Source organism: Bombus vancouverensis, chromosome 6 (genome assembly GCF_051014615.1).
Source record: "Bombus vancouverensis nearcticus chromosome 6, iyBomVanc1_principal, whole genome shotgun sequence".
NCBI classification, from domain to species: Eukaryota; Metazoa; Arthropoda; class Insecta; order Hymenoptera; family Apidae; genus Bombus; species Bombus vancouverensis.
In genome coordinates, this window is record NC_134916.1 from 13,904,942 (window position 1) to 13,926,770 (window position 21,829).

The 21,829-nt window shown below is 42.2% G+C and overlaps 1 protein-coding gene across 2 annotated transcripts in view; it reads left to right on the plus strand.

The window, feature by feature from the left end:
* Positions 1-21,829, plus strand: part of LOC117157593 (irregular chiasm C-roughest protein) — a 158,679-nt gene that overhangs the window by 109,633 nt on the left and 27,217 nt on the right. For both annotated transcript variants that reach the window (XM_033335762.2, XM_033335764.2), the window contains exon 3: positions 14,284-14,516. In XM_033335762.2, coding sequence (XP_033191653.1) covers positions 14,284-14,516 — 233 coding nt within the window. The remainder of the gene's footprint in view (positions 1-14,283; positions 14,517-21,829) is intronic.

Sequence of the window (21,829 nt, forward strand, 5' to 3'; positions counted from 1 at the left end):
AACCGGTCGATTGGAGTATCAATTACCCGCGTCCGCGCAGCTTAGACGGTGGCAGGGCTGCGCGAACGGCAGCAGAAAACGGCAGCAACATCGTCAGCAAGCTCGGTAGGAGCGGTGGTTGCGGGTCGAGCAACCTGCACGACCGGCTCCGCCCGCTTCTGCTGCTGCAACCGACTCGATTAATCGGTCTTACCGGTTTTCACCGAGCGTCTCTCTCATTGCCAGCGGCTCTCTCGACAGGTACCACATCTGCACCGTGTCTTGCCCTTTTAAATTGCCATCTCCCTTTCCTCCACCTCCTTTTCCTGTTCTTTGTCCCTCTGTTGCTGCTACGTGACGAACGAGAAAAACGGCATGGAAAGCTACGGAACAAATACCGTAAAAAGTGCCATAGTGGCCGTGAACTATTACAATGGAAAGAAAAATACGAAGCAGGTGAGACAATGTGACCCGATGCAAATCCTCGGCCATTTATCCAACCGTGCTCGATCTCCTTTTATAGCACCGTGAAATCTACGCTTCGTGTGAATAACAGATTAACTTCTTTGTTCCGAAACCTTTTATTTGTTCAAATGATCTTTCGATTGCGCGTTACTGCGATCACAGCGTGTCACAGGCATAACGACGATCGCTTGATAGAACCAACTCTGTTAAGGAACAGGCGGTTAGTCGAGAACTGTTTTTATCGACCGCACGGTTAACGAATTTTTGTTCCGTTGATTTAGTGGAAAATGGCATAAATTGTTTGAGCAATTCAGAATAGTAACTCCCAATATCGCAAAGGCACAGGTCAAAACATGATTGCTAGGTTCAGATGTGGGACCGAAGAAAAGGGAAATACGTATTGGAAGAAGATTACAATCTGCAGACTACGTGAATGGGCAAGAGAGTCACTAGAACATATGCTGCCTGAATGTAAAGAGCCGAAAGGAAGTTAACAGTAACAGAAATACTAAAGAGAGAGGAAAAAGTGGCGGAATGGATGCATTTAGTGCTGAAAAAAAGGAGAATTAAGGAAGGATAATTCGAAGGAAAGGAAGAAACAGAATTAAACTCTTGGAATTAGATCTCCTTTCTCCCCACACACACACTTACTCGAGTAACAAATGTAAACTCCCCATTTTGAAACTGCAAGGAATCAAATAAACCTAATTACTACTACTAATCTCCATTATTGATTTTTCGAAGGAAACAAGCTTTCGTGAAATGGCGAATATTCGGTGTAAAAGAATATCATCTCTTTTAACACGGTCGAAGTACTACGTATAAAGATACTTCGTTTTTATACTAATATTTAAAAATTGTCTTCAACATGTACATTGCATTTTACGCAGCTCGCGTTAAAAGAATCCTCAACCTTTTATTGAATCACCACCGAGTAGTACCTTCCTCGAATCGCTTCGCATTTTCTCTCTCTCTCTCTCTCTCTTTCGATCCTCCATATTCGTTAACGACTTGGCCGATACATATCCAATTCCTCGTAACACCTACCAATGTTGTTTATTCTTGGAAAATCCGACGCCACGCTAGAGAATATTTTATACCACGATTTCACAGTAAACTCGGTTTTAAAACTTGCGGTAGCCAGACTGAAAAAAAATTTCGCTACTTCGTTGGTGTGGTGGCCGAGGGGTAGAGCGTGGCGGGCGAAACAAAAGCTCCATTTAAGCGTTTCAACGCAATTTTATGAGCAGTGCCGGTAATGAAACGTAAGAGGGGAAAACAGCAACGGATAAGACTGTCTCGTTTTCGAGATTTCAACGGAACGATGAAGAGGTGGGGGAGGAGTACCGTGCGAACGCGGCCCGATTAATCGTGCTATCTCTCCTGGAAAAATGCCAGTGTGAGGAAGTACGGAGCCGAAAAACAAGAAATTGCGACCAGTAACAATTGGTTCCGCGAATAATAGGTTGCGCGGTTCCGTAATCGCAGATTTGCCGTGATAAAGCGAGACCGGATGTCGGACGGTTATCATGCTCTCTTCATATTGACGCCACTAAAGTTCCTCTTGATTTCACGGCCGTTTCAACCGCGAGATATCGCTGAAATCTAGCGTCTCCCTATGCATATGCTAATGTCTGAAAGTCATTCGGCCTGCAGCGACGATGGTGCATTTTTATATACCGGGGTTGGTGTATAAGTCCGTATAAATTCTGACACTTAAATCAGTAGCGATAACCGTAACAGATCGGTATCGCTGCGACCTACGACTGCTCTAATTATCCGTTATCACGTCCGCCATAAATCTGTGGACAATGTCCAACAACGACGAAGCCTGATCTTCAGAAGGCATCCGTTATTAGATACACCGCGGTCGGCAATATTCCAGTAGCGTAGCGCGCGTCCGTGCGATATCTGATTAATATCGCACGCTCCCGAATATGGCACGTGTTTGCTGGTGGCAACAATATTTGGACACCCGATAGGTATCTGCTACAAGCGGCTGGTATAATTGCCGGCAGCCAACACGTGTCACATTCGCGATCGAACATTCTATGAATTGTTCGTCTGGCGAAGAATTCGTTACGGTGGCATTTAAATACGAGCAAATTGTGGTTACTGGAAAAACGAATGGTTTTAAGAGATATTGATGGAAAGGTAATTTAACCTCTTGACGCTGGTATTCGTATTTTGTATACGAGCTACGAATCGTTCATTTTTGTACAATAGCACGAATCAATTATCTAATTTATCTTTCAAGTCATAATTTAAAATTGAGAGTGAAACTGTTTAAAAGTTTATTAACAAATCCCGTAAATATGATACTTGAATCTCTGCTTAGTGATAGCGAGCTAATTGGAATAAAAGTACGTAATACGCAATACGAAAACACGGATTATGAAACATTGAAAATTTATACAGCTTTATGTTCAAGGGAAGCAACATAAATGTGACTGAGATGGAAGGCATGGATTAGTAATACGCATAGTTTTCTGAGTATCGGTTTCCCTCTCTGCTCCTCTGCTTCCATATCCTCGTTAGAGCCACGTGTCAAAACTCGTCATGTTCTCCGTAAGCCTTGCTCTATTAGAAACATTCTAAATATTATTTCATTTACGCTGAGAGAAAAAAAGTTTATCACTCTCCTGTTATGGACACAGTCAGGCATCGTAATATCGAAATCCTTCAAAAATTCCAATCTGAAATACGTTACCAATAAAAGAATTCATTGTGACTTAAAGATGTCCACGGTGAAAGAAGAAATTTCGAAATTCAGCAACCGATATACCGCACGCTTAACGAATCATTCGAACCCTTTGTCGTTAATCACTCGGCTGACAGACAGTACAGAAAAACCCATAGACTAACCATCAGACATAATCATTAGAATTACATAATAGGTTTCATCGTATAAATTAATCTGTTTCGCGTCAACTTAAATTGCCTATAATTCTTCACAACAATCGACTGTAATTAATCCAAAGAGAATAGAAGAAATTAATCGTCGAAATTGTTATCCCAAAATTTGGCTCTATATAAACTTTCTGTCTCACAGTGACTGTCACAAGGTTTCATGATTTTCCTATAAAAAAATTCCTCGTTATCTTCTCGTGATCCCACGAGTGATCACGAGTTGCACAAAGCGATCCATGGATGTTCTATTAAACGTCTCGAAATCCGATGCAGCACTATCTGAATTTCCATTACCCTCGAGTAAGTTATCTCCTCGGCATTCTTGGACGGGATTAAAAAACCATCTCCGTGGATCGACGTTCCGGAGGAACGTTTAACCTCGAAGGAGGACCGGATGTCTTTATCTAACATTTACGCTGAGAAGTTCCCGGAAGAAATGGAGCAAAGCCGAGGGAAACCCCTAATCGCTGGCTCCTGCTGCACCGTTTCCAATTCTCGATTTTCAGGGTTCGATGATCAACGATGGTAGTAGGATCGCGTCGAGCAGGCGGGGCCAGTGTTTTCATGTCGTCGATCAGCTACTAGCCCGTACTCCTGGCGATGTGCTCGCGCGTACACCTAGTTGCGTTCCAAGTACAGAGACCTATGCCGACCGTGCTTTCCTGAAATTTACAGACGCGATTAATGTCACGACTGGCTCGTCCGGCGCAGTGGTCACTCGTTTGCTTAAATGCCGTTTGTAGGCCTAACTGTTACTAATTTCCTTGTCGAATTATTGCCTGGCCGCGTATACTCGCTTTTCATGCATAAAACGTTGCTTTGATATGCAGGAGAATTCTTGTCACAGCTTTTGAAATAATGTAATGTCTCTTACATAGTAGGTATTAGATATTTTGTTACGAACTATTGGAAATTCGGTGATACAAATCGTAAGATATTTAAAGAATTAATAGAAAACTTGAAAAGAGTAAAATTTCAATTGCTTCTTGATATAGAATTGACGATGTCAAAGTCGAATGTTATGGCTTATTTTTATATCTTCATCACAATTTACGTATTTGTACTACAATCACATTTATCTGTTACATATATATTTTGTTATATAATTTACACGAAATACTTGAGTTTTATAAAAATAGGTGTTTTAAAACTTTCGAGAAACGTAACTCTATTTATTTGAATCCATCGATGAATAAATTATCTACGTATACTGGAGTGGGTGTAATGGGAGTCCGATTAATCTAACATTTTTCATTCATATAACAGAAATTCTCCATTTATACTTACCAAAATTTCATTGCGATAAATAGACCACGAATGAATAGGGGATTACGACGTATATACATATATGTATACTTCCGTATATAGGTGGAAATGTAGGTCCATCGAAGTTTAAAATAATCGATGAGAGACAGAATTCATTGGCCATCTATCAATAAATAACTAGTAAAAGCCTAATTCGAATCCCATTTTTCTCCTACAATATTTTAAAATATGATCATTCTGTTCTATCTTCCTTTTCTCTATTTTGAATTTGAAATATGAAGAATTTGAATTTAATCGTTCGAATTTTTGATAGTTCAGAAATTCAAGTACGTCGTATGGAACGTCTTACAAAATGTAAAGGAAAGTTCAAAAGAATAGCGAGTAGAATAACCGAGACGGTTTTTGCATCTTTTTGCAAGCTTACATCGATCAGAATAAGAGAAATAATGCATGCATTGAAAGTTACATGAGAAAATACGCGATCGACGGTTAGGCCGTGAGTCAGAAGCGGAAAAAGCAGACGGATCGTTCATTGTCAGACGCATTTGCCTCGCCAAGCTAAGAAGGAATATACCTGGCTGATTCTAATGCATGCATTATTTAAAAACCGTTTCGAGTAACGCTTGTAACGCGCAGAAGCGCGATGTCGACATGAATATTTCGTAGAGCACCGTTCCGTACAGCAGAGAATTTTGCACTCTATATAAAATAAAAAACTTCGAACGAAGTTGATGAAAAATTTACGCGCTTCATTCAAAATATATTAATCCATGTAATATACTTTCGGAATTGTTTTCAAGAGGATCCGTACGAAAAATGTTTCGTAGAAGCGCAACAAAACGTACGATCTATTGTTTGTACTTACTTTAACGGTTGCGAATGGACGAGAAATTCGGCATGCGCGTGAAAAACCGGCAGTCAGGTCGCTATTTCGATACACGTTTGAAACTGATATCTTTGCGTTTGAAAATATAGCTTTGTTTTCTATCCAATTTTTATCTTGACAGTGTAAATTACAATTTTCAATAACTATTTTCTCTGTTCGAAAAGTGTTGTTAATCAATATTTGGATGGAAAAAGCAAGCGTATTTATGATGTACAGATGCATGATTTAATTGAAACCAAATATGCGTCATAAATTTATAAAATACATATACGATATTACTAAAATATTCGATAAAAATATACGCGACATCACCGCGCCATTAATCATGCATTTTTCCTTGAAATAAATTCCATAAAAGAAATCTAGAAAACAGTGAGCATCTTTTCGAATTCTCGCGAATTTTCACGTCAAGTGTATACTATTGTAACTGTGGGTTGTCGAACAAGGAACCTTTGAGTGTAGTAAAGCAACAGGACAGGAAACTGCAGAAAGTTAGAACAGCGCAGAAAGTAAATATTTGAGAAAAAACAGAAAACGATGTAGCAACATACTAACAAGGATACTTACACGTTTCCCCGTTGCTGGTTCGATAGATACGAGCTGCGAAATACAGTGTTTCTCAGTTGTTTGCTCGCTTGCGTGCCACCGATCAAATGTGCCGTTTTCTTATCGCTCGTTGTATGACAAGGAGAGTCAGTAGAAATAGCGAGAGTAAGCGAGATCAATCGATTGTAATGCCAAGTACCGGCTCACGCTCTGAAATACCACCAACGAATACGTACTTTCGACGAATACAACGCAAAAGAATAAGGATCGGAATTAATCCAACTTTGTCAGTAGAGAGTTAATGCGGCAGAGCATAAAGAAACTGTGTATATGAAGAGTCGCACATTATACCAGAGAGTACACTTTCCACTTAGAACGAAGATTATGAGGGTTATATCTCCGAAACTTTTAACGCTTATACTCGAGTGAAACTTATTCGGATTAATAATTCATTAATTTCAAATTCCATTTAAAGTTCACGAACAACTCGCACGTGCCTTTGGCTCTCGTGCGAGAAAAACTTGAATGTGTTTCTCGTTCCGCGTATAAAGAGGAGCATAGAAAAATCTTGGTGATGTAAATCGGTAAACTGGCTAATGAAACAGGCTATACACCTGTCGTGATGAGTTATCAACGGCTCGTTGATTTATTCTCGGTGGAAAAGCTTCCTTCTCTCTAGTCACTGTACCTCGTTCGTTCTAGAGTGTCGCAAATTTTCGCTCCAGCTTTAAAATTTTCGATGACGCCCGAATAACGTAGTCGATTAAACAGTGGGAGAAACGATTGCCTTTTAATTTCTGTTGGTCGAATCACGATACGATCGTTAACCGAGGAAATTAGCGGTGATCGATTTCTCATTTGGCACCGATTCGTTCCAGCATTTCACGCGATATCAAATCGGCAAGCCGTGAGTCGTAGGTTCTTTTCCAACGAAGGGGAGGAAGCGAGGAAAATCAAGGTATCGATTCGACGATAGGTCGGAGCTAAGAAATTATCACGGCCGTTTCGAAATTTACGACGCTAGCCTGCCCCTTATAGGTAAGGTCAACTGTGCATTATCGAGATCCGTTTGATTTACCGTAGCAATAAATGCTATGCGTAGCCCTGGCGTGCCGTTAGTATAGACGTTGTTTGCCCAGTTGCGGCACCAAACGGTCGATGATTATGCCAGGCGAACCAGAGCTACGTTCCTGATTAAAGGATTAGTGGGTCTGTGCCAAGAGATTCGTGATTATACATCGTGATGTCGGTGATTCGGTCAGGATCGCCTCGATCGGCGAGAGAACGGATGTCACACATACACACACACACACACACATACACACGATGATGATGATTCGACGTTTCTCTACGATTTCATCTACGATAAAAGCAACCCAGCACATCAGGGCAAGGACTTAATACCTCCGGCAGTGAACACGTCGACACCGTTTAATGGATATCGCGCCGGTTCGATCGACTCAACCGCTTAGTTCACCTCGAGTAACACGATATCGCGATATAGCCGCGAGAATATTAGCATTTCATAACGGCTAATTGCCGATCGCGGAAGGTGCCACGAAGAAACGGGCCACTTTACGGGGCGTTAAGTAAACACGCTATGCTACAGTTTCTCTTTAATGGTAGTCGTGTAGCACTATCGTAACCCTGTCTGCTCCTGACGTGTGTACGTTTCATTATCGAGTAACGAAAAAATCATCGAAACGTTTCCATTGGTTCTTTCGTTATTTTCTCGAGTATTCGTAGGCGGGCATGTTGCTTTTTTTCTTTTTTCTTTTTAATGGTTCCATTCGTTCCATTTCTTTTTAATGGAACGCACGTGATTCCGCTGACGGTGTAATTATACCAAACGACAAAAAAAGTGCGAAAAAAAGGTGGAAAAAAGAAGCAGCAGGGGAAAAAGGAAAAAAAAGGCGAGAAATGGCCAGACGGAGGCCGCGGCACGACTGTGTCGCGGTTTCTCTCAGTATGGCGAGATTCAAAACGATAATACCATATAATTCCTGGTGTATGCGATTGTAACGGAAAATTGCGATCCAATTAACCGAAATAATAATGATGGTAATAGCTACGCTGATTGACATACCGCCGCGGCAAATCTGGATTATTCGTTTTCGTATATGTATAAAACGGGACACGGATTAGTAATCTATATATATATATATATATGTACATAACCTATGTATACACGCGCGTATCCACGTTGTCCATTTCGGAGAAAATGCGAGCTATGCAAACCCAGCCATTTTCGACGTTTATTTAAATTTTTCGTCCTCCGATTATTGGACCGGCGCCATCGAAATCTGGCCGGAAAAATCGTCCGATTTTGAATACGAAATTTCCGGATATTGCGGCTCCCCGCGTGCACGTCCTTCGTTTTCTATCGGATAAAAGCGACCTTGGCCTATATCTTCTACCTCGGAACTTCGAAGAATCTCGCTGGAAATTTTCTCCGTTCGTTCTTGGTTCGTGCGAGCCAAGCTCAAAGTCTTTTCAAGGGAGAAACGTGACCCGAAGAGATAGGAGAATAGTGTCCGGTCGTTTTTCGGTTCGTTTTTAAAGCGGTCTTCGCGTTTTAAGCGATCTCGAGCTGAAACCGTTCCTCGTTGAGATCGAAGGGGAGGGAATCGTCTGCGATTGGTTCCTTGAACAAGAGAGCTCGAACCAATTGAGTAATTCTAAGCCAACCGTGGATGGATTCCTTTCCTGTAACCGACTAAGCTTTGTAATTCCTCGGGCGAGTTAATTTTCTCGATTTCCTCTAAACCTCGATGGTAATTGAAGCGTAGTTATATCGAAATGTCGGAACGTTGAAAGGTTCACGAGCTTAATGTCCCTCGTATAAAATTGCTATTTAAAGTCGCTTATGAGCGTGACAATCGATTAACCGGCCGCGTTTCGCTTTAACCGTAATACTAGCTTCTATCTGATAATGGATGTCGTCTATAAAACTGAGGAATAAGCTTGGAAAACATCGGTGACAGCAAGACGAGTGAACTATTAAGACGCGTGGGTTAACCTAAACGTATAACGTAGAAACGTTCCAGCGGATCCAGGCAACGATCTATGCCTTCCAGCTTGACTATACGCAATTAATCATAGTTGTCTGTAGTGGAGTGCTCGTTACCTGTTCCGTATAATTAAAATTAATTATGGCCGTTTGTAATATCACCGACTGCGCCCGCACTAACTAATTGTTAGTGATGCATTGTTTCGCCGCATCCAGTTAGTCGTTAAAGCTCTTCTAGTGCCTTCTCCACGTAAAGGGTTGCGTCTCTCGCTTTCCGCTCATCCGTTTTGCCTCATCCTCGCCTTCCTTCCTCGCTTTGTCCACCTTTGTCCAAACACGTGGTCGGAAATTTCTGGAATTGTATCTCAGAGAGCAAGGATTTCTGACCTGAATTGCTTGTTGTCCGTTCTATGTCGAGCTATATGAATACCGTACTTTTCGTGAATACGTTCAGCTTCTGCTGCAAGCCATTCGCTCACTTTAAGATCTGGCGCAGACGAACGACGGCGACGTCGTTGCAATTCCTGGGTGATTCGTTGCATTTATGTTTCCAATAATGCAAAAGTGCGATTCCGCTGTTAGAAACATTACATGGATCGGATTCGATCGGTAGATTTTACTTTCCTACACTTGTTACATTTATTTTATTTTACCGTGTTTACAAATTCATTTAAGTATTTTCATAAATTCTGAATAGTTGAAATGCATGTACACTTTACTTCTTAAATATCAATTAAATTGAAATAAAAAGGTGGTGTAATATCGGTGCAGAGATAACTGCCGAGAAAAGTTGAAAATTTCACTGCAAATTAACATGTAACGATACTCGTAGTTGTCTTTCTTTCTTTTTCTTTCTTCCGCCGACTCTCTTTAGTTAATGACGTTGCATGTTTCGAGAAATTCCTCGCGGACTTTTAGCGAGACTTCCGATCGTGCCAGTGACCGCCAGCTTTGTTTACGCGAAAGTTATGTTCGTCGGGAAGTTCCAGCTGGTTCTTCGAGTCATTGGCCCTCGTCGTCGGTGTCGTCGTCGTCGTTTGCGAGAAACGCGAGCACTTCCGTGCGCGCACCAGCAATTACCAAAGCAGGGCTGCAAGGAGACGTCGCGCCGAGCTGCTTCCACCGAAGTTACCAAAGTTGGCTAAATGAGCTCCAGAGGAGCGCTAATTATTGTCCCTCATAATGCAACGGAATCCCTTCGAGCTGCATTCGCGCGCTAGAAAGGCCAAGAGTTATTTTTGTGTTCCGTTAGACAGAGACACCGTATAAATACAAAAGATCGCACAAAACGATAACGTCATGGCGAATTCTCGCTAGGAGAACCCTTCTACCTTGCTGCAGTTATAGATTCGTATCTATTTGTTTAATATTTCCATATTATCATTTGATGATACAATGCAACGATTTATAACTTTGCTTCATACCATAACTGCGTATTTCAAGACAGAAGATACTGGTTTGAAAATGTACGGGAAAGATTTTAGTTTCTTCCGAAACTATGCATAGCGAGTTCATCGCTCCAGTTAGTTACCGATTCACACATTCTAATTTATTTTGCATCCATATTTTACATCGGTATTTCGTATTTAGTTTCGCACTCGTACAATTAACGATGCGAATGTTTGCGATGACTGTCTGTCGCAATAGCAGGAAGAATATGGCAAATTAAGAATCGTACGTGTTGGTCCTTGCAATCCCCTAATCTAAATCTCATTGAAAAAGTTTACGGAAGAAAACAGATAGAAAAAGAATTAATAACACGAGTGTAGGAATTGTATAGAGCAATGAATTAATATAAATAAACGAGAGGAAAATTATGTATATACATATACATGTATGAATATGAAGAGCCTGTATATAAACATCGAGCCTCCTAAATAATAATTCTTAAAAGTTGTATTAATTTCCTAATCTCCTTTTCCTGTAAACGCCTTGATAATTACGAACAAGTATCTACATTGATATTACACGATGATACAATACACGGATACGTAAGAAATGCATATTGTACTTACGATATTGTATATTCGATCGATGCTATTGCTTTATCATGATAGCGTACACAGAACAAACAAATAAACGAATAGAATGCAATAACGGATGAGAATGAAAATTCTATCTGTTCCTCACGGCGTCTAGTCTGCTATACGATAACGCGCGCCTTTATCGTCAACGTGAAACGTTTTCCGTTCAATCTTCCGTGATATTGCAGCGGAACAGTCAGACTCCGCAGCTGAAATCCTTTTTCGTTCGCAATGGCACGCTAATACGCATCTCGTGGTGTTTTCAGCCCTGTGCCGCGCATGAAAGGAACGCAGATGCGATGTTTATTGCCTCGTTGGCTAGTAAGCCCATGCAACCCCTATGAATATTTGCGTTTCGTGCGAGAAACCTTGCGGCCCCGGTTGATCCACTTTCAAACAACTCTTTATGCACTGCTAAAACAGGTCTATAGCTCCGCAAATGGTATGCCGTTTGTAGGATTAGTGTGGCGTAAGTGGTTAGGCGAATACGATACACGTGGCTTCTATTAAAAAAATACGCTGAGACGTGGCTAAATCACTCACGCTATCGTTTGACTTAAAACAGAAAAACGTGTGAACAAAATAAACCGTGTTTTATATAACCGTGTTGTTTCTTTGATATCTCATCGCGTTTTTAATAATTTTACAAATAGCGTTAAAGGATAAGAATTAAAGGAATGGCTAAAGCGATGTAGCGACTGAGAAAACGAAAGCTCTTTACAACTATCCTTTCTGCCGATAACGTGGATTTATCTGTTAGAAAATTCTATTTTTCTAGAAAATAATATACGTATTTACATTTGAGAACCAGAATAATCCGTACATCCATTCTTCTGTTTCCCCATAAAGATTGTATTCTAAACAAGTAATTTAAAATTTCAAAAGTCCGATTACAAGTCCGCAAAGACAGTTGCTCGTTCAGCGAAAGAAACTTCTCGTCACTGTGCAGATCGCTGTTCTAAGAACGCCCACTTTTCCTATCCTTTCTTCTCCTGCTTCTTTCGCGTTCTTTTTCTTTTCCCTTGCCTCCTTATTCCTTCCCTTGCTTCATTCCAATATCGCTATTAGATATCACCTTAGTAGATGTATCTAAGTAGACGAAAGCACCGATCGAACAGTACAAAGACAAATCCCTGAAAAAATCTCGCGACGAAGCTCGTACCACTTGAAATCAGCGAGAGACGAACGACTATGGACAAAAGCCGAAAAACGAGAGCGAAAGTTAGGTCCGCAAGGGCGCGATTTATCGCTGGAACGATCAGCCGCTGCGTACAAGTGAGACGATTCCATTTTTCCATTTACTGGTAGCGGCCCACTCGTCACCGCAGCCCGTTGTCCTCCCGAACGTCAACCCCATCTCCGCATCTGGATCCACGTCCATCGGGATCGTCCGGTTGTACGTACCGTTCATTCGTTCGTTTCGGTTTCATTCGTTCGTTCGAGCCGAAGCACAATTGCTTCGTCGTGCATGCCACGAAGAGAAGCGGCTCGTGAAAGTTGCATGAATGGAATGAAAGAAACGCGAGAGGGAATTGGGTGGATAGATGAGACGAAGCTGTGGCACGGCAATAGGGATAAGAGGAGGAGGATGGGGGGGACAGAATGATAGATGTTTAGATGGATAGATGGATGGATGGATAGCGGCTGATAGAAGTGGTAAGAGAGGAGTGAGACGAGGAGGGGGAGGAGGGGGATACTCGGTGCAAATAAATCACGCGCCAGACGAATTTACTTGATCGCGATCGGTTGTTGCTGGCGGCGATAATCGGTGCCCGAGATACTTTCTCGCGGAAAAGTTCGAACACTTGCGGTCTCGTGGTGTATCCTGGTGATTCAACGATCGAGAACCTGGACCGTCGGACGGGAATGATAGGAAAAGGAAGAAATCAACGAGTGGATGGAACCAGGACGAAAGTGGAGAAGGAAAGAGGACGAAGTAGATGGAAGGGGAGGAAGGTTGCGGAAGAGAGAAAAATTGGAATTTTGCTGACGCGGCCGGCAACGGGCCGTTCTAATTCGCGTCGATTCGCGCACTGCACAGCAGCCGCGTTGTTTCTGACAGCTTACACGTATATGTGGAGATTTCAAAATAAAACCGTCAGTCGGAGAAATTTCCTACGTACGGGCCGACACGATACGATCGAGCAGACGCTCGTAAACCGTTAGTTTCAATCAACGGGGGTAAATGGTTTTCTATCCGAGCACACCCCCATTCCCGTCACCTCGTCTCACCCTGGTCCACCTCTCCTCCACCGTTTCTCGTTCCTAGTACCCGATGTTGCGATACCGGCCGCGTATAAAGTGAAAATCTCCGGCTGGTTCAATTTGCACGCGGTCCAACCCCGAACTTTTGGAATTCCGCTGGTGGCCTGACACCTGGCCCGGCTAAAAATTCATCGGCCCGAACGTGCTGGTCAGACAGCTCGATCGGAGCTTGTGGACCGAAGAAGTTGGATTTTGAATTGAATTTAAATTTAGATTTCGGGAGATAGAGTTGTTTCGGATTCTATATTTGCACGAGACACGATTTATTCGAAGCGAATGAACGAAAGATACATCAAAGTAGAGACGTAATGCGAGCACCAGCTTAGATGGTTATCTCTCGCGTAGCTTTCATTGAGTTTCAAGTATTATGGATCTGTGGAAAAAGCGTATGCTTGAATTTACGGAATGAAAAGCGAACGTATAGCGAAGCCGAAATATTCCAGTCGCTGAATACGTTTCGAAAATGCCTGCGTAGTTTATCCGAAGTGAGTGAAAGAGATTGTAATATACGGATAAAGAGAATATACGAATAGTGGAAAGAGATGCGTAGCGTGCGACAATTTCTAAACTATAATCATTGAATTGCTTTATACCTTTACCCAAAAATTCTCTCAACGTTAGATAAACCGGCAATGACATGAAAATATGCAACAAAGAAATCAAAATGACATGCATTGTGACAAAATACAACGAGAAAAATGTTCATTAACTTCTACTCGTATGTTTTCTAAAAATTCCTCCGAATCTCTAAAAATTCAGCGGATCTATAAAATTTCCACGAGAAATGAGGATTTACTATTTTCGCGCTATTCTAACAATCCTGGGGTTAGTAACGTATTCTGACATTTTCACATTTCCAAAAAATGTATGAAACAGATTCCTACGCTAATGTACAACAACTGAAAAAGATCGTGTCTGTCTTTGTGTTCCAGGTGATTTCTCGTTACATATTTATCCGGTGGAACTGGAGGACGATGGCACATACCAATGCCAGGCATCGCCCACGAACGACGGCCAGCCAGCATTACGCTCGAGATTCGCCAAGCTGAGCGTGCTGGTTCCGCCTCAGAAACCAAAGATCCTTCAGGGCGACTTTCTTATCACGACCGAGGACCGGGAATTGGTGATCGAGTGCGTCAGCGTGGCTGGCAAACCGCCCGCGGAGGTAAGTCTCTCGTTTCTCTTTTACTTTGAATATCGATTGAACCGGATGGTAAGAAGTGGAAGATTGTACGAGGATTTACGAACACCGACGTAGGTGAGCTGTTTGCTGAGAGAGATAAAAGAGGAACTTGTACGAGTTCAAACGTTTCTATCTCGTTGAGCATCTCGCGAACAGCAAAGGGTATATACACTGTCTAAAAGTATCAGAGAATCCCTATTAATGATTCTGTTGCATCAATCAGACGGCATTAGCGAAAAAATATTCTACAGGTATCATAGATCGATGCGTTATTTGTACGAGACTGTCGTAAAGATTGGTTTTAAGATAATTGTTGCTCCTTACGAGACATTCGACAAGATAGAAACGTTTGAAGCAGATTCCTTGTTACATCGGTCAACAATTTGTAGGTACCGACACATTGTAGTACGAAAATCGATCGTTCTACGATCCTGCATCTCCATGAATTTGATCGAACTAATTATGTCGTGTTATATTTTTAAATACATAACCACGTGAAAATTAATCGTCGAAAAAGGAAGGATTTCTTAATGCTCAATCGTGGTGTCATTGTTGGAGTAAGATCCTGCGCAAAGCGCGAAGAAATTCACATAAACTTCGAGTAAAAGCTCTATAAGAACAGCAGAGAGCCAGTTGGTCCTGGCTCGTAAAACGAGTAGGTACTAATTTAAAAGCGGAGAAAAGAGCTGCTCGGCAACGAAAATGCATAAATCTAGGAGCCGCAATAACGCGTTAAACCGCATTACGCCAGACACATAATTACCGGAGCAAAGGCTTTGTCCTTTCCACGGAGCGTATCGTAAAAGGCTCCTTCTCTCCGAGCGCTTGTGCCACGAGTCGAAAAATCTTCGCGAAAGCAACCCGAGGCGAGATTGTTCGGGTTTGTCGACGTTGGTACAACCAGCTAGAGACCGCGATATCTTTTGATGGATGTGTTGGCGTTCGTCTCGCGGCGATGACGGGACAGCGCGCCGAAACGCTTTTAAACCGGCAAGTAGAAGTGACTCGACGATATGGCGGCTTGACCGACTTCGGATCTGCTTCGCGGCTCGAACTACTACGTACGGTTGGATCATGCGAGAAAAAAGAGAAGAAAAAGAGAAAGGGGAACGCAAAAGAGATCTTTAAAGGCGCTGCAGAGGGACTGCGTGCATCGCGTTGGGAGGAGAAAAAACCGGCACGAGGTAAAAAGCGCTGGGGAAAAAGCGACCACCCAGCTTCGATCCGCTCGTCTTTGTCTATTTACTTTGACGGCGGTGTTTTTGAGCTCGTAGGTACGTGTGCACGGTGAAATGGCGAAGCGCGACGCGGCGCCACACTAGGAACACCCTTTCGATTCCACCTAGACGCGATGACGCTCGAATAATGGTATCATTAATCCCTCGGCGAGCTAGCGGTGCACGTACGCTAGCGCCATCGGAGCCAGCTTCGATCGAATTATCGAATTATCGAGCACGCAGGCGAGAAACCTTCGGGAAACACTTTGGACGTTAGAGACCTATTTGCTGATTAAAAATCGAACGTTAGATATCGAGGAATATTAACCTGGAAATCCTAAATCTTCATCTGAGCCTATTTTCTTTTCTTATCTTCGATAACTCTAACACAACGTGGATATCAAGGTGATAGAAAGATATGTACGGTAATGGTCGCTTAAATCTCAGCGAGTTAAGGTGTTATTAATGATATTACTGAGAACAGAAATGTTATTTCTCGCCCTTTGGCGGAATCACCATATAAAGAAGGCGACAGCGCGTTCGCGAAAGCAAAGATTCACCAATAGCAACACGCCAATAGTGATAAAAGTCAAAGAAGACTGAGAAATAGACAATTGAAACAGACATCACTTATAGAACGCTTTCGAATTTATTCGGTAGCCACATTTTTCAATCGAAGTCAATCTCTCATATATTTGTCTTATATCGTTGCGCATGCGAAGCGGCAATAACTTAGTTATAGATAGACAATATAAATATATTGATAATAAAAATACCTCGTATAGGTAGTTAGTTATAACGAAAACTCGTCAAGCTTTCATCCGCGAGCTTATTGAACCCCCGTCGTAATAAAGATCAGGTCGAGGGTGAGAGGGTAGGAATATCGATGATGCGGCGATAATGCGCTGGCCGATTCGCGACACCGCGAACAATTTCGCGGTGGGCCAGCCTCGCCGCTAATTCACCGTTCGTTCGGTCGCGATTGTAGTCACTTTAATACAGAAATCCGCTTTCGATGGCGGTCGAACCGTTCAAGCCGCTGTTCCTTTCGGCCTAGATAAATAACGAGTTGCCGGGATTGTCGTCGACGCGGGGAATCGAGCCGCGGCGCCAACCGGTGAAAAATTAATTAAATTTGTTTCATGGTCGTTCGCAGGTCTGGCGCGGTTTTTAATTAAAATTACGCGAATCCCTTGATTAATGTCGTTACATGGGGATTCGTGATGCGAACGATACTCAAAACGTGCTGGCAAACATTGCCCCTACCCCTCCCCTTGCCCGGAACATCGCCGAATCTGAAAATCCACCGATTTATCCGATTTCGGAAAATTTCTTTCGGATCGAAGTACCCAAAGTGCGAACGCGATACGCGAGTGCCTCGTTGCGAATCGACCCGTGAACGAGATTCAATTATCACCGACCGCTGTGTGTTATAATCGTTTGCCTGGTCATTCGAAGCCTGGCGCTTCGCCGATTTCGTAAATATTATCGATGCGCGACCCTCGTCCTGCGAGTCGTGTTATTCCATACCTTCGAAATTAACTCGTTGCAAACGAAAGGTTATACCGAAATTTCTAAACTAAAAGGCGGAAACTCATGGTATAGCGATCGGTTACATCATTATACCGGTAACATGTAAATTGAGAAAGCGATTGAACTTGCGGTTCGTGGATCTGTTACACGGCTATGTATATAGTAGGTGTTGATCGCGTATGGTAGTAGTACCGTTTCCAATAGTGAAATGTTAGCTGGAAAGATAATTTTCTTGTTTTCATTCGTTTCAATAAGAAAGAGTTATTGCGCACGGATTTCCTAATAGATACCTTACCTAGTTTAAATCACAGATTATTCAGTGATTAATTTTCATACAGACGATTCTGTTCTTTTATAGTAGCGTGTCACGCGATTGAACGTTATTTAGTTTAGTCGAAAAAACAAGGAAAACATGTTGCAACATGGAGGATGGATCGTACAGCGAATGATCCATTGCAGTCGGTCCGGAAACAGTGATTTTATTCACCGTCCCCTCTTCAAAATCGGCTTCACGCCGCGAGGTGAAAAAAATATCATTGCCCAACATACGGTAACACACGTGGAAAGATAGTTATTCTCTGGTTTGCGTTATACAAAAAAAAAAAAAAGGAATAGCCTCTACATATCCGAACTCTCGATTCCATTCTCTTTCTCCGATAACAACAAGCGAAAAGTAAAGCAGAAAAAATCACGATGGAAGGATAAAAGGCAAAGCGAGGGAATTTAATCGACGACAGAGTGATGCATTCCGATCCATTGTAATTCATCAATGACGCGCGGTCCTCGGCGGTACGGCGCGGCGCAGCGTAGAAAATAATCGTGAAAAATCTCTGCAAAAATTCCGACTATTGTTCGACCGCTGAAAGCTTCGCGGTGGTACACAAACGCAGGTGGATTGATCCCTAAGATAATCCGACTCGTTGATGCAGTCTGCTCGTGCTCATTTTTCTTTTTCTTAAAAAAAAAAAAAGCATAAAATACTTTTCGTTGTGCATCGGGACAAATTATCTCAAATTTTCCTCTCTGTTAAAGTAGCGTGGAGAAACGCGTCGGAACTGCGACGCCATCATAGCCGTCTGCTCGTCGATGGCGCCGGAACTTGGTGAAACGAGGACTACAATTGTCGCGGTTACCGTTAGAATGGCGTATATCCGATGAATTACGCGTATAATCAAAAATTGCGGGAAAAGCTATTGCGAAGGAGAACGAGAGAAACGAAAAGTGGCATTTATTCTGCCGTGGTTGAACAATCGCGATTACAAATAACGTTTGTTACGACTAACAGCGTCTGTATCGATTACCAGCGAGCCAGAGATATCGCCGATATCCTCCAATGATTTGCCTGCTATCGCTCGAACGGTCTCGTGAATTATTTTTACTTCACCACGTTGTAACGTCTCGTTACGGCAAAGATATTCGCGAAAAAGCAAAACAAAGGAGGAAAGAAATACGACAGGAGGCTGATTTATCAAAATCATGGAGGTAATTAAAAATAACCGGTTTCTAACGAGTCTGAAACGACTCGAGTTATTTAGTCGGAGCAGTCGTTTTACAGATATCTAGAAAGATATAATTTTGTAGGTGCCTTGCAAAATCATCGGCTTGGTATAACCATATCGTGTGTAAATACGATACAATCTCATGTATCGATACAAATTCATTGTATCTGGTTAGTCGTAATAAAATGTAATCTTCGTAAAATGAATCGCAGCAATTATAACCGCAGGTTGCGTACGTGAATAAATGGCACATGTCGAATAGTCTTCGAACTTAAACATTCATAATAAAAAGTTTCGATTCCAATACGAAGATTTTTGAGTTTCCTCTCTGCAATACCGGATCTTCCGGATCGAGTAACTGATTTAACGGAAAACCCGCTCGTGATTTACCTTTCAACGAAACACCGGCACTCGTGTATTTTTTCAAACCGGATGCAGATTTTTCGATAAACGTTTCATTATGTTAAAGAATTTTAGAGGGGCGGATGTTACGGTTTCGATGTTAAATGCAAAAGTTCCACGAATTTCACCGACCCGATTTCCATGAATTTCTTCTTTTCTTTTTCAATTTCTGTATTACCAAACAAGACAAAAAACTAGTCGATGAACTGTATTTGCTGCGATCGTTCTTGAAGTTAAGCATCGCGCGCCCGTTAATTAGCCGTTAGAGCGAAATATAGGATTAGAACGCGTCCCTATTTGGTCGTTGTATGAATTCATGAATTTTCAGTGGGTGAATAAATCAGCCGGACCCTCTGACCCTCGAGAGCACAGGATTGCCGCTCGTCTTTGTCGTGTAATTCAAAAGTTAATATTAAGCAGCTGCTCTCTCGTATTTTAGCCGTTGCATCGACTCGCCGTGATTCCGGTGCAGTTTCAATTATCGCGAGGCTTCCGTGATTTTTCCATCGACGCCGTTGGCGCTCTCGAACACGGCCGACCAACCCCGATCTTTCTCTTCGTTCCACCCTCTCGCGAAAGGCAGCCGCCTCTTCTCTTTCATTTCCTCGTAACTTCTCTCAGTTCCGTGAATTTCTTTCATATTGTTGCGGAAACTTGCCGCGAGAAGCATCGCCAAGTTTCTCTCGAAACAAAATTTTAATATCGCTGTCGCGTTCTTAATTCTATTATGGCCAGCGGGATGGGGTACAAGATCAAAGGAAAACGTTTTCCGCCGACCTTTCGCCCCTTCTTATTCCCAACCTATGCAAATAGGACGAATTTAAGGAAAGAAAAACATCCCGGTAGCTCCTGCATACATTCATAAGGGACCAAAGGCGGAGGTTTCATTAGAAAGAATCCCAGTCTCGAGAACGAAAGGCCCGATAAAAATTAGCCACCCTTGTTGGAGTTGGACGAGCACGATTCGTTCGACCTCTGGATACGAGCCAATTGCACCCAATGAAATGAACGCGATATTTGTTCGCCGCTATTACTACGAGCGTTTTATGCGTAACGCCACGATGGAAATGTCGGGCTACGTTAGGTGCTTGGGATATTTAGTGGGTTTCGTAGCAGCTAACAATCGTGGTTGGAATATCATAGAATATTTAAAGTGACTTACTGCTTTTACGAACGGCTGTAGCACCTGTAAGAGAAGTAACTCGTGCCTTCTCTCTGAGATATATTGTTGACGAATGAACGAAACGTACTTTGAATACGAAATACGCTATTAGCTGATTTCAAATGACTACGTGTTCCGTACGATCCAAAAATTAAAAAGAAATTCGCCTAGTGTCTTAGTATCATAGAGAACGTTCTTGTCAAAAATCGAAGTCGGAAATCGAATAAAAAGACGAAATTAATAACAAAAGTAGCGACAGATGCAATTGATCAAGCGATGCTGTATTCTTGGCCAGTAATACGTATCAACGTTAAGAGAAAGCTTCTTACTTGCACACATCCATAATCGACGATAAACGTCATTCCATTTAATAAAGAGCAACCACCAGATTATAATAAAATATAAAAAGAAGAAAGGAAGGGAAGAGATTACAGATAACAGACTGACACTCGCACTTTGATAGGAAAGCGCGTGAATTTTTTTCTCTGACTTATCCTCCGTAGAGCGTAATGCATTTTTATAATAAACTTGAAATATCCGGAGAAACGTAGTGCCTGGAATATCGGCTGACGTTCGGCAAACTGTCGCGTAAGTTCAACGTGTACTCGTTGCGCGACACGTTCCAACGCGAAGCCGAGGCTCGTTGACTATACGGACAATTCGTGTACCGTGTTGGGAAAGAAGTTCTTGCTACGGCTTTTACCACGAAGGAAGACTCTCTGAATTTATGGGAGAAACCGTTTCCATTCGCCGTCTGCTAATGTCAAGCGCACACCCACACGCTTGCTTTCCTTTCACGGCTGAAAACAGTTACACGAGACCCGTCGAGACGAGCACCGGCAATTATAACGGTGTAACACGCGTATGTCGCTCGATGACGCCAGGCTAGATAATTAATTTCATTAGGAGGGCAAACAGTCGTTTTTGCCGGCCAGCTGGCTGCTTTACGGGTTTGTCGCGCGCGACTCGATTCGTATCTAATGAAACCCGATGAATTTTGTTCGTTCGTTACTACGAATACCTTTTTCGACCAGTCTACGTCTGCTTAATGAGGCTCGACTATACAGCTTTGGAATTTTTTCTTGTCGTATTTTTAGTAGGGTTTTAACTTTAGAGTAAAAATACAGCCAGCTCGAACGATACGATGCGACATACATGGAAGAAAAAATAACTCAGATAAACGTTAGGTCGTCCGAAAAGTTTCTTTCGTTTTATAAGGAAATAATGGATGCACAACATTTGTCCGTTTTATATTATTTTATCGAATTACGTATGATCAAAGTTGTTCTATCAGGATAAAGATTACAACGTTCGACATATTAAGTTTCATGTTTGTATAAAGATGCATCGTTTTAAAAGATGTGTCTGTAAAAGAAAAACACTTTTCGGACAACCTAATATCTTCTATACTATACAGTGGCTTGCGAAACTCTTCGAACACTTAACGTGGGAAATTTTTATGAGTGTATTATGTATGTTGTG